Genomic DNA, 13270 nt, shown 5'->3' with positions numbered 1-13270 from the left:
TCAGGGCCCACTGACACCCAGGAGAAGGCAAAGAGAAAGAAGACACAGAACTTCCTAAATGACCTCAGAGTTGCTTCCCTACATCTCACTGAGCAAAGGGACAAAGAGATCCCTGGCAGAGACGTTTGCATTACAGCCCTAAGGAGGTATATAGACTTTCACTTCTGCTTAGGAACATCCAGATTAACCATTTCTTCTCTTCCCATGTGCTGTCTCCTCCTCTTAAAGATTCTTTTATAGTCAGTCTCTGTGCATAGGCAGAGTTGAAAATGACAATTTTGAATCTGTGACTGTTATCTTAAACTTAATACAACACATACTTAAACATGTAGCTAGTACATGCATCTCTCATTCAAGGAACTGCTTTAAGCAGATTGCTGTGGCTTGAGTGTATCCCTGAATCTTGGTCCCCAGTGTGGCCATGTTAAGAGGTAGTGAGACCTTAAAGAGGTGGAACCTAGAGGGAAGTTCCTGCATACCAACTCAGCAGGAACTGCTTAAGTTCTTATGAGGTCCTGGTTAGTTCTCATGAGAATCCTGTTACAAAAGAGCAGGCCTGGCCCCTGTCTGGCCTTCCTGGCTTTCTGTCTTGCCCAATGATCACTCCCTTTTGCGTGCACTCCTATTATTGCGATGCCACCTGTCACCTTTCACAGAGCTGGACACACTAGCTAGCATCATGCCCTTGACCTGAAGAGCTATGAATTAAACAACCCTCCTCTTTCCTTAAAGGCCCCAGGCTCGGCCATTGCATTTTCACAACTGTAACACAGATGTAGTACTTTTCCTCAATCTTCTATAGTTTTATTGATAGTTCAATTTTCCCAGAAAGTAACTAGCAAACATTTCTACTCTCTTTATGGAGAATAGAAAAAAGAAGTATGGTCACATGGAAAGCAATGGGCATCACTAATGCTAATGTAGACAATATTTTAGATAAGTGCTCTAGCCAGCACAATGTACGTCTATGGGCACAGTCTAGATGCATGCATCTAGAAACTCGTCCAGGGCAGAAATTTCCACACAGAAAGATACCAATAACTGTAAGATGGGATCTAGAGTTTGGGATCCCAATACTGGCCAGGGAGGAACACGAGCTTCCACACTTTCCTACCTTTAGTCTCGCAGATCATCACGTTGCTGAACTCACTCTCCCCACCTTCATTAAAGCACTGCATCTTAATGTCATAGGAGGTTTCCGGCTGCAGGTGACCAATTGTGTGCCACTGCTTTGAACCTAGAAAAGAGATAGGAGAGGTAAGGTGTAGACATCACACGGCCTTGATGACACCAATGTGCTTATTCAGTGTTTGCAAAATGACATTATCAGCATCGCTCACCATTTCATACAGCTTGTGAGTTAAAAAATATCCTCCATGTTAGCATGTTATACTGCATCATGGATGAACAGCATTTCTAGTAAGTGGCATGTAAAACAGGTAAAGAGATAAACATCCATTGCCATGGACACAGCACCAGCTGCTGAGGATCCACAGAAGGCAAACTGCTTTGGGAACCCTCAACCGCTGCGCCCAAGGCCGCTGTCATTTTGAGTCAGAGCCTCAGAACTGCACAAGTGTCTCCACTATTAGGATTGTGTTATCTGTGGCATGCAGCCAACATTTCATTTAGAAACACTCCCAAACTGCGCACTCCAGTGTAAATCACACTCTGTTTTCACTTTCATGGATCTGTGACAAATTTTCATAAACAGGGACACTTTTGCCAGACTTAATTAACTCTTCAAGTACTCTTGAAGAGTTTAGAAATTGACTCTTCCAACTGTTTCCAATGTTTCCTAGAAATCCAAGCACACCACCAACCAATTAAAGAATTAATTAAAGGGATAGAAAAAAAAAAAACCACACCACACGCATAAGTCAAATCTTCTTGGCCGACAGGACCAGTATCACAGGCTCCTTTCTAATTCAACACAGACAAGAACACTTCAGCCCCTTTTCAAGTCACCACACAAAACCCCCTCATGCACACAGGCTTGTATTTTACATGGGAGAAAATTGGTTTGTCTAAAATCAAGTGTCTCTGCTCTGGGAGTGGGTTCTAGACTTCATTGACACTTGTAAAGAGACCTGTCCCCTGACATTTTTTTTTTTTTTAAACAAGAAACTGGTTGAAGCTGGAATGGGCCTGTTTCTAAAATGTAAAAATCCCCCATAAGACTATTTCTCACTCCAGCTTTTGGGCTTTCCTGGCTCTACACCCATCTACATCTCCACCAGACCACGGCACACCCTTCTGAGAACTGGTAGTAGGGTTAAGCTTCTGACCAGTTTTTAGGAGAAAACAGCTACAAGATAAACCTTATTTTCATTTCACTGAGGGTGCCCAATCTTCCCAATAGCAAAATCCATAGGCTGACAGAGGGATTTTTATCTTTGTTAAGTGAGACAGCTATGTGCACGACTGTTCTAAACCAAACAATGAGTGTGTACCCTCTGCTAAGCCTCAGGGTTAGATCATGAGTGTGCACCCTCTGTGAAGCCTCAGGGTTAGATGACGTGGGAGCACAATGAGCTTTACACACTGACTTATCTGGAACTCCTCTTAACAAGACAAAAATGTGTCACACAAAAACACTGGCAAGCCAAGAACATTTGTAGTTCATCTAAATGTGGCAAAGAATTTAGAAGATAAGATAATGTAAGAAACACAAGTGATCTTATTGTAGTCTTTATAATTGATTCACTGGGGGTGGGATAGAAATTTTGGATCAATGCACACATAAGTAACCAAAATATCCAAAGAAAAATTTAAGTACATACTTTAAATGAGCATTTTGTTCCTGGATTTGGGAGAATAGACCAATAGTACAAAGTGCCACAGAAAGAATTTCAAATGAATAAACTTGAAAATAAGGAGTAAGCAAATTACACAGCACAGTGGATCCCACTTAAACATCTAACTGCTCAGTGTGCTACATTTATAAACAAGCTTGCCGAGAACCAGGGGGAACTCCATCTGTGAGCCATGCTAGACACGAAGTGCTGCTAACTCTCTTCACATCCCAGGCTCACATTCAGATCACAGAGGCTTGCAAAAGTTCAAAGATTCCTCTGAAGAGCACAGTTTAAAAACTGTTAGCCCACAGGGATTCCTAGAAAGAACAAGTAGGAAGGTGAGGGAGAGGGAGAGAGGCCCAGAGAGCTATTCATGCCACTTAACATCAGCTTTGTTTAGAACCATCTTATGCCAAATGTTAACTAATGTCAAAAGTTTTAAAAATAAAAATCTGATATCCCATTCCTCTAAATCATCTAAACTAAAACAAAGACTTGGGTAGAACAAAACGCAGAAGTCATAATTATCTTTCTACAGCCTTTTGACTGGCGGAAAGTATGCAAACCGAAGAGCCACACACAATAGTACGGCACACTGAATGTTCACAGAGCAAACACATCCAAGCATGGATGTCTAGACCGCCAAAGGAACACCACCGGCTTCCCACTGTCTCCTTATGTTCCTTGTGTTCACTTCTCTCCCGCTTGACTTCTGAGAGCACAGGATGAGTATGCCACTAAAAATCACAGCAGAGAAGGAAGACACATCCCTTCATTCAAAATAATTAGTCATGTGCTGCTACCCTACCAAACACAGGAACCCAAACTGCGAAGATTTTATTACGTTACAAAAATAATTCCGCTGGATAAATACTAAAATGAAATCCTACAGGAGCTGGAAAGATGACTCAGCAGTCAGGAGCACTTGCTCATTGGTGAGGACCTGGTTTTGTCCCAACACCTACATGGCAGCTTACAACTTATCCACTACTTCAGTTCCAGGGGATCTGACTCCCTCTTCTGACCTCCAAAAGCACCAGGCACGCACTTGGTACACACATATGCATGTGGGGAAAATATTCAGACATATAAGATAAAAACAAATAAAATCAGGGCCTAGGCCCAGCCCAGGATGATGTTGTGGAATTTTGGGAGCCCCCGTGGAGGGTCCTACCCTCCATGAGGAGCAGATGGGGAAGGGGGGGTCTGGGGGAGGTTAGGGGGGAGGGGGAGAGGGAGAAGGGATTGACATGTGAAATTATAATTTTGTAAAAATTAAATAAAAAAAACAAATAAAATCTCAAAAAATGCTGTAATATTTGATATGCTATATAGCATACTTAAACTAATTTTTTTTAAACTATGTATTTAATGGCAGAAAGTCATATAGTAAATCCTAGGCCTAGGGCAATTTTCTGACAAGATTTGTTCTATGTATATGTATTTATGTATAGAGGAATGTATGTATGTGTGCATGAGATATAATTCAGGGCCCAGCACATGCTATATCCAACCAAGACTCACCATTTCACAAGAGCAGTATCTTGGACTAAAAAGAGAGCTTGGAAGAAATTTTCCTCCCAGACCAAGAAACCCATCTATGATATTACCAAGAATCAAGCATCTGGTTTGTACCTGATGCTTCCAGACAGACTCCAGGAACCTGTGAGGGAACCTAGATGATTACATTAGAAAGTTCTTCCATGTATCATTTCCTTATAACCACCTGTCTCGACTGAATCAGCTCCCTTCCTGCACCAAGGTCAGCTGGTGCGAACACAGCTCTCATGCTGCTCCCTGTTTCAAGCACAAGCATCACCAGACATTCCACAGTTCTTTTCATGGACTCCACTCACAAGTCCATCAATCCATTCGATGCCGAACGCACCACCATAGTAGGGACTGGGAACACAGCAGAGGGAACAAAGATCCCATGACTAAAGGAAGTTAATACTTAATAAGAGAAATATAATTTCAAACACTCATACTCACATATCTAGACTTTGATAAAATGTTATGAAACAAACAACTCCAGGAAAGACCTGATCTGAGGAAGAGGTATGTAAAGTTCCAGCAGAGAAGAGTGAGAATACCCGTGCAAAGTGTTAGGAAAAGGGAACGGAGGGGGCAGGAACCATTCTGCACCAAGGACCTGAGGCTGGTGTCAACATCTCCAATGAGAAAAGGTGCAAAAGGCATGGCTAAGAGTAGAGATGGCACCAAGTAGGTCACAGCAGCCACCAGGCCACATGTGACATTCTAGATTGTTCTAAATTTAAGTGCAGCAGAAGAGCAGTATTAGTACCCTTCATGCCTGGACTGTTTCTTGTTCCTCTACAAAACACTCCAAGTTCCCAACATTGCTAAAGATTGGTAACACATTTTAGATGTGATTATCCTAGGGCAGAGGTCTACAGACAGAGGAGACTCTTTTCAATGTAGTAAGCAGTTGTAATTGATTTATATATTCAGGTCACTGGTAATTTTTTTGTTTCAGATGAACTACTGATGAATCATTTTCTCCCATACTTTTATACCCATCTTGCAATAAAATCAGGACACTATACGATATAGTGTATAAATATATATGCATACACACACACACACACACACACACACACACACACACACACACACACAGAACTAAGGAAATTGGGTTTCATTGGAACAGACTTAACAACATAAACCAGCTCATTTCTAACTCAGTCTTAGCCTGTGATGATGGGTTCATGATATTTAGGCCCTCCCCATAAAAGCACTTTTGCAGGACCTCCAGTTTACCAAGGGACTCACCTTCAACAACATCCCTCTTGTAGTCACTGTCATTGTCACTGTCTGTTGGCCGATAGTAGATATAAAATCCTTGAATGGGAGTGTTATTGTTACTTGATGGAATATACTAGAAAACAGAAACAAAGACTTGTCAAAGGCAAAAATAAAAGCAATATCTGAATTTCCTTATCTGTGTGGTAATGTTTCTCTAGCTTTGTTTTGCTACTATTATATGTAGTGGCCATTTTTGAACCTGATTCAGAGATAATCAATTGTATACAAGCACTTAGCTTACTGCAGACCTAAACAAAAATAGAACCGTATACACTTCACAAGCTTCAAAATTAAATGTATACATGGTTCAAAAAGAATAAATCATAAAGTGTCAGTTAAGTTAACAACATTTGGATGGCAGCAGAAGAAAACAATAATTTCATTTTAACCCTGTCTCTTAGAATATGTGCTTTAGACAAACTTCAGTGCCCTTCCACTTCCTCACAATTAAAAGTTTGACAACTGATCACACACAAGACATAACATCACATCACAAGAACATTACACTGATATGAAGTCTCGTTAAGGAGATGTCCATTCACGTACCGTCCACTTGAGCATAATCTGAGTATCGCTGACAGCCTCTGTGTATGCAATGTGAGGTCCGGTTATTGGGCGGTTGGAAAAACGATTTGGGAAGCCAGCCACCTGGTAAGGACGGGATGCTGAGCTCCGAAAACTCTCTCCATAATGGTTGATAGCAATGACCCTAAATTTGTATGTTGAACCTTGAGGGGTAGAGCAAAAACAAAACATTTTTAACTATAAAAACCTGTAATGGCATTATGGTGCATCCAAAGAATAAACTAAAATCCTAAAGTGAGTGTCTTCATCACTCAAACACAATCATTGGAAGATTTTTTAGTCTGGAAAGTGTCACTTGGTTCCACTCAGCTCTAAAACTGCTGTCTTTTTCCTAACTACAGAGAGTTAGACGGGACATCTGCTACATCTGTGCATATTTAAAATTACAGGAGCAAAAGTGGTCTTGAGCCCCCCAAAATTATAAGTTTATCCACACCTTTTTTCCTATTTTAGTAGTCTTGAAGTTTGGGGGTGAATGGGATTGGAGAAACAACTTAAAAATCCAGAAGTAAAATGGTTAAGGGTTGGGGATGTAGCTCAGAGATAGCTCAGTTATAGAGTGCTTGCTTAGCATGCATAAGGCCTTGGCTTCCATTTCCACCACTACAACAACAGCAACAAAAACAGTTAAGCAAAGGATGATAGATTTACAGAGTTATATATAAAACAAGGTATGCAAAACTGTGTGTACGACAAGATTCTGGGGCATATAAAGACATAGAGAAAAAAAGACTAGAAAGAAATATACCAAAACATAAACACACTGTCTATGAATGAATATAGTTCAGATAACTTACTCTCTTCTACATATTTTATTTTCAAAATTTTCCACTATATCATTTGTTACCTCAAAAAAAATAGCACCCCCCCCAAAAAAAGTATTATTACCTGGTTCTAAACTACGGACTTCCACAGAAAGTTTGGAAGGAGGGATGTCTTCAGCAGCCACCAGCCAATCACTAGTCCTCATCCGTTTGTATTCCACCTTGAAGGCAGTGATTGGAGAGCCACCATTTGCCCGGGGAATCCAAGTGACATAGACAGAGGTCTCTGATGCAGTAGAGATAGTAGGCCGATCTGGTGCCTCTGGAACTGAAAATTGGAACAGTCATTTCACCATCACCATGGTGTCAGAGATAGGAATAACCTAAAAACAGTATGAGGTATAAATCCAAACCCTGTAATAAAGGATAAATCTCTTATCAAATTTTCTGTCATAGCTAATAATATTACAGCCTGTCTCCCTGTCCTTTTTAAAAGCTAAGGGGAAATAAAATGTATAGGAAAGGAAATATGGGAAACTGGAAGGAAGGAAAGGCAAACAATTACAGATATGATAATTAACTCACAAAAGATGAATGGTTATGAATGTGATAGTTTCTGCTATTCTATTTTAGATTTATGACTAAAGCTATGTGCAAGTGATTATTTGATTTTGGTTAGGGTATGTAAACAATTTTCCCAAATGTTTTTTTTTTATTTGAAATGTTTTCTGAACTATATGAAACAAACCTAACAACCTACTGATGGTTACATTAACTCTCAAGGCTTCAGGAATTGCTGCTTTGAAACACAGTCTATCTACACATGCATGGATCAAATAGGACCAAATCAATACTAGCAAGGGAAGGAGAGGATGTGAGGGAGACAGGAACAGTGCCACAGGAAGACGATGACACAAACATATAGAACAGTAGGTCAGAGAGCTTGCAGTGAGCACTACCACAGGGCACAGGTGCTGTCCTACATCACAGGTTAGGACTAGACCCTGTGGCAGATGGAAGGAAACATTGGGAGTGAGGTCACCAGCATTTAAGTAGGGAGCCTAACTTCCCTTGCTGAACAAGCAAGCTGGTGGGCTTCCTTCATGATTCCTACAAGGATGGCCCACAAAAAAGTTACACTGAACCCCAGGAAACTGCCATTCTGCTTTCACATCAGCCGCCTGTGGATTCTGTGGGCATCTGGTTCTCAGGAGGCCAGTGGGTCTTTCTGAGTGCTGACTGAGTTGCTAAAGCTGTACATGGACGGCCAACCTGGGCCACGATATTGGTAAAGCCACTAAAGAAATCTTATCTTTCTCCTGAGTCCATGCTTCTCAAGCAACTTGTTTCATCTCAGCATCAATTCAACCCTCATTTCTAAGGAAGTCACACTGAACATGGTACTTCTATGCAGAAAACCAGGGTGCTTTACAAAACGAATGGCTTATAGGATAAACAGAAGGAGGCATTAGCAAATAACTGTGGGTGATACTTACTGTATTCCTTCCCACTAGAAAGCAATGGAAAGAAACAGAATGAGCAGAAATGTTAATGTACATCTTTGCCAAAAATCAAACGACTTTCTCAGGGTGACTGTGCAAGGTTCAAACTCACCAAATGCCACAGGTCAAAGAGGAAAGTCACTGAGAACATGTCTACAGAGAAGAGCACACTCAGTCTCTTTCACAGCAGTAGCTGTACTGGGAAAACAGATTCCTACAGCAGCTCCTCCACCAATTGTCTAGCATACTCTCTGTCTAGCACACTCATTGTTGTCTAGCACACTGAAACATCAGAACCTCAGTTTACCACAACTGGAAAGCAGGCATGCTCACATCCTCGAGAAGCACTTAGAAACAGCAAACAAATAATTTCATATGTGTACTTCAGTTAAAGAATTCCAAACTCATAATCTTCACTTACAATCGTTTATCATCCATCCACCTTTTAAATGGTTCCTCGTGTCCACACCCAAGCTTCTTCCTTCTCATTCAACGTAGATTCTGTTACTCTAACCTCAGCTATGCCCTGCCTCTTTCTCCTTCATTCACTGGTGTCATCTTATTTTTTTTCTAGGTATATCTCTTACATTTCTTCCTTTTAAAAATCCATTAGGACTTTTTTGAGGGAGTAGCACGAATGCAGCCCCCCACTACCACAAATTATGCAGTCAAGTTTCCAGAATTTGGGGAAACCATAGGGATCAACACATACCATGTGTAATAAAAGAACCTCGCCCTGGGGAAACCACTTCATGACCCTGGAATGTCTGTCCCTTGCCAGGTTAAGTACTAGGACTGACTCTTCATAGCTCCCAGGACAAGATTACATTTCTTTAAATTTATTTATTCTTTATTTATTTATTTATTGTGGGTGGAGAGGCATATGATACAGCCCATGTGTGGAGATCAGAAGACAATTTGCAAAATCCATTTCTCTTCTTTCACTGTGTGGATCCCAGGGGTCAAACTTGGTCTCTCAGGCAGTAAGTGTCCTTACCCACTGGCCGAGATGACATTTTTAAGTGTATCAAATAAGACATGGGCACCTACCTTCTTCCTTATACTATCATCGACCCCAACAGCAATAAGTCACACTAATTAACTGAATGCAACATGCCATCTATCCATCTGCCCATCTGCAGAAGCTATGCTTGCCTCTCCCGCTCCTTCATCTGCTGGCATTGTTCTTGTCTTCTGAGGCTTAGCTCAAGATGCTGAGCAGCCGTTGTGTGCGAACCACTATGTGCTCCCCTTTGTATCAAGGCAAGTCCAAGTCAAGTGTCTCTCCTGAGGTCCCCCAGGAGTATAAGCAGAATGGACAAGCTGTCTTCTGGCATGCCTGTGTATATTATCTATTCTATTACTATGGGCTTAGCTGTTTCTTTGATTTTTAGCAGTCAATTCACTGAAGTGTTTGTTCAGATGTCTGTGTCACTCACTATGCTTTAAATCCTCGATAGCAAGGATTATTTTATCTCTGCTGTGCTGGCAGTTAGTAACCTCTACATGTTGTATTAAGTAAATAGTAAAGTATTCACCTTTGAGGTGTCATCTTTACACTTATAAAGCGTAAGTAGTGTGCTTAAGGTAACTGAAAAGCAGCTCTGACATGAAAGTCCTTGGGTAATTACGGTTCAACTTTAGGCCTAAACAAACACCCACCCACCAACCCCCCCACACACACACATGCACACATGCCAAAATACATGCACACACATACACCACATATACACACACATATGTAAAAAGTAGCTATGCAGGGTAGAACATTACCTAAGTAACCAATGTCCCACTTATCCTGCCTCCCCAAGTGAAACAGGACACTGACATTTATAAACAAACAAGATGAAGATTCTTTACCTCCACTATGCCTAGAGGAATCCGTAAGCACAACTCCAAAGTTGCTGTTAGAAGCCTCTGAAATAACAGGACGCTTAGGGATGCCCACAGGTGGAAAGGATGCCTGGGTGTTTTTTGACGATGCCATTTTTTCTGTAAAGTATTTTGTTAAAAAAAAAAAAAGTGATAAGCTTATATATGTAAAATAAAAACAAAAATACTATGAAACATAACCAGTTATAAAGATACATGTGTCTATGTCTAAACACAATACCTCCCTTATACTTAGCTGATGTCAAGAACTAGAGCAAAATTGCTTTGTCTTTCTCTAGAATCATTAAAAGAAAGCTAAATGTGTCTTTCTTCCTTGGTACTACACAAGGAAAAAACAACTGTGATGTTGGTTTTGACGTAAGCTTGCCACAAGTTAGAATCAGCTGAGAAGGGAGTCTTTTGTGAAGAACTGTCCACCTGCCTTAACTGATGTGGTAGACCCACCCCAGGCCTTCTGGACAAACCAGATCTGCTCGCTTGGCTTTCCTCTACTGCTGAGTGGATTCACCTAGCTGCTGTTGCTGTTCATTCCAGTGTTTCCAGTCTCCATTAATGACTGAGGACAAACAGCTCTCCAGGAACCTTCCAGGTTTTCAGCACCAGACTGAGACTTCTGAGGCAGCAAGCCTCCTGGGCTCAGTAAGTACTAGGTTGTTGGCTCTCCAGTGAGAGACAGCTTCTATGGGACTGCACCAATGGCTGTGGTACTGGGCATGAAGGACCAAGCACCTCCCAGGGTTCTCAGCCTCTCAGCTGTGAGACACTGTTGGTACCACTTAAGGTGAGCTAGTTTAATAAAGTTATGTCATGTCTATGTCCCTCTATGTCTCTCTATGTCCACATATGTCTAGGTATGTCTATGTACATCTCTGCCTGTCTGTCTGTGTCTACATATGTCTATGCCTATGTCTATATATGTCTATATATGTCTAGGTCTCTCTATGTGTATGTCTATGTATATGTCTGTGTTTGTCTATGTCTGTCTATGTGTGTATATATATGTGTGTATGTGTGTGTATGTCTGTGTTTGTCTATGTGTATGTCTATGTGTATTTTTTTGTGTATGTTTGTCTATGTATGTCCATATCTGTCTATGTGTATGTGTAAATGTATATGTGTATGCACATGTATACATCTATGTACTTGTATTGGTTCTGTTCCTCTAGAAAACCTTGACTAATACAACAACGTGAGCAAGAAAGCCAAATGAAGACCTGGGCAAAGGTTCTGATTAGTCCATCCTTTTTGTTGCTTGTATTCATTCCAAAATAATATTCATAATTAAGGAGCTTAAGGTTGTTTTTCCACAGAAAAATGCTACACTAACTTTTAATGTTTCAACAAGCAAAAGTGAAATTGGGTTTTTTTGGTTTTTAGTTTTTAAACAGAAACAGTTATTCAATGGTTTATAGGTCAGACTATAAATAACTAGGACCAAGTGGTGAAAACTAACAGAAGATTCATTTAAAATGGGAAATACTCATTTCTGCCCAATAATGAATAAATGAAAGTCCTTTTCCAAAGCCACTAGATGCACATTTCCCAAACCTCAGAGGCTTTTTCTCTTACAGCACAGTGTTGTGGAATATTTGTTTAACTATGTAAAGATGTGTTTCTGTTTTACCATGTCTGCCTAAGGCACCTGATTAGTCTAATGAAAAGTTGAATGGCCAATTGTGAGAGAAGAGGTATAGGCAGGCTTTCAGGCAGGCAGAGTAAGTAGGAGGAGGAATTTAGGCTCAGGAAGAAAAAGAACACAGGGAGACACCAGAGGCCAAACAGACACAGAAGAAGCAGGAAGGTAGGACATACAGAATGAAAGAAAGGTAAAAAGCCCTGAGGTAAAGTGTAGATAAATAAAAACAGGTTAAAGTAAATTTAAAGAGCTAGTAGGATAAGCAAAGGCTGAGCATTCATAATTAATAAGTCTCCATACCATTATCTTGGAGTTGGTTGGTGGCCCAAAATTAATTCTAACCTCAGAACCAGAGCAGAACATGCTTCTTTGGGGTCCCCCCTGAAGTATTTCCCTGTATTTGGACCACTCCAGTATGGCCTCCTCTACCTGAACTCCCCTCATAAACTGTTCATCAGGAAGATCCTTCTGGAATTCTGTCAGACATTGTCTGTCTTTCCTCACTGTACCCTCCTCCATTACTCTGTAACTCCAGCCCAAATGTTCCAGCTCCTCCTAGCTCACTGACATCACCAGCAAAGACTTGGAAAATTCCACAGACTGCTGTGTGCCCCAACTACAGGGTCACACAGACACACACACACACACACACACACACACACACACACACACAGAGAGAGAGAGAGAGAGAGACAGAGAGAGAGAGAGAGAGAGAGATTTTCCCTTTTTGCTCTTTGGTGTGTACACCAAGCACTTTCTTTCTCCTAATGTGTAAAAGCCTTCTACTTCCTCTTTTTTAAATACCTCACTGCTGACTAATACTAACCATATATCTGTGGCCACCTACTTGCAATGACTCCAACTCAGACACTTCCCAAGTCCATCCCTGAAGTATTTCTTTGTTAACACCACCCCCAAAGGTGCTTAGCACTTGGGCATATGCTCCTCCCAGCTAGAACATGAACTCCATGAGGACTAGTGTTATCTGTTTTCTATACTGCCCAGAACCAAATTGGATTTTATCTGGAGTTGTTATCTGAGGGTGCATTTTACCTTCCTCAAGCTCCACTGGGCTGGTTCTCAATCTTACTATCTCCTTGCCCATCTTAATGCTTCGGATCATGAACTTGCAAAAATATGTGTGGAATATTACAATGGAATAATTAATACAACCCCTTAAGTATAGCCCCCAAAAGGTGCTACAGTATGCATGTATAATGGATTTATATCTTAGGATATCTACTATCCAATGGGATTCTTACTAAT

At 40.9% G+C, this 13270-nt stretch overlaps 1 protein-coding gene and 1 non-coding gene across 5 annotated transcripts in view; both read right to left on the bottom strand.

Moving 5' to 3' along the window:
• The window catches only part of Cdon (cell adhesion associated, oncogene regulated), a 90924-nt gene that overhangs the window by 26157 nt on the left and 51497 nt on the right, over positions 1-13270 (bottom strand). For all 4 annotated transcript variants that reach the window (XR_003484663.2, XM_027411786.2, XM_027411785.2 and 1 more), the window contains 5 exons: positions 10336-10467; positions 7098-7301; positions 6171-6352; positions 5592-5697; positions 1115-1237 (listed from right to left, as the gene is read on the bottom strand). Coding sequence is in view for 3 of the 4 variants with exons in the window: in XM_027411786.2 (XP_027267587.1) it covers positions 1115-1237; positions 5592-5697; positions 6171-6352; positions 7098-7301; positions 10336-10467 (747 nt within the window). In the remaining variant the exon portion in view is untranslated. The remainder of the gene's footprint in view (positions 1-1114; positions 1238-5591; positions 5698-6170; positions 6353-7097; positions 7302-10335; positions 10468-13270) is intronic.
• Positions 9098-9265, bottom strand: LOC113835320. Its single transcript, XR_003484763.1, has one exon. It is a non-coding gene; the product is annotated as a U1 spliceosomal RNA (small nuclear RNA).

Source organism: Cricetulus griseus, chromosome 4 (assembly GCF_003668045.3).
Source record: "Cricetulus griseus strain 17A/GY chromosome 4, alternate assembly CriGri-PICRH-1.0, whole genome shotgun sequence".
NCBI classification, from domain to species: Eukaryota; Metazoa; Chordata; class Mammalia; order Rodentia; family Cricetidae; genus Cricetulus; species Cricetulus griseus.
The sequence above is the reverse complement of the archived record's forward strand: the minus strand, read 5'-3'. Positions and strand labels throughout refer to the sequence as shown.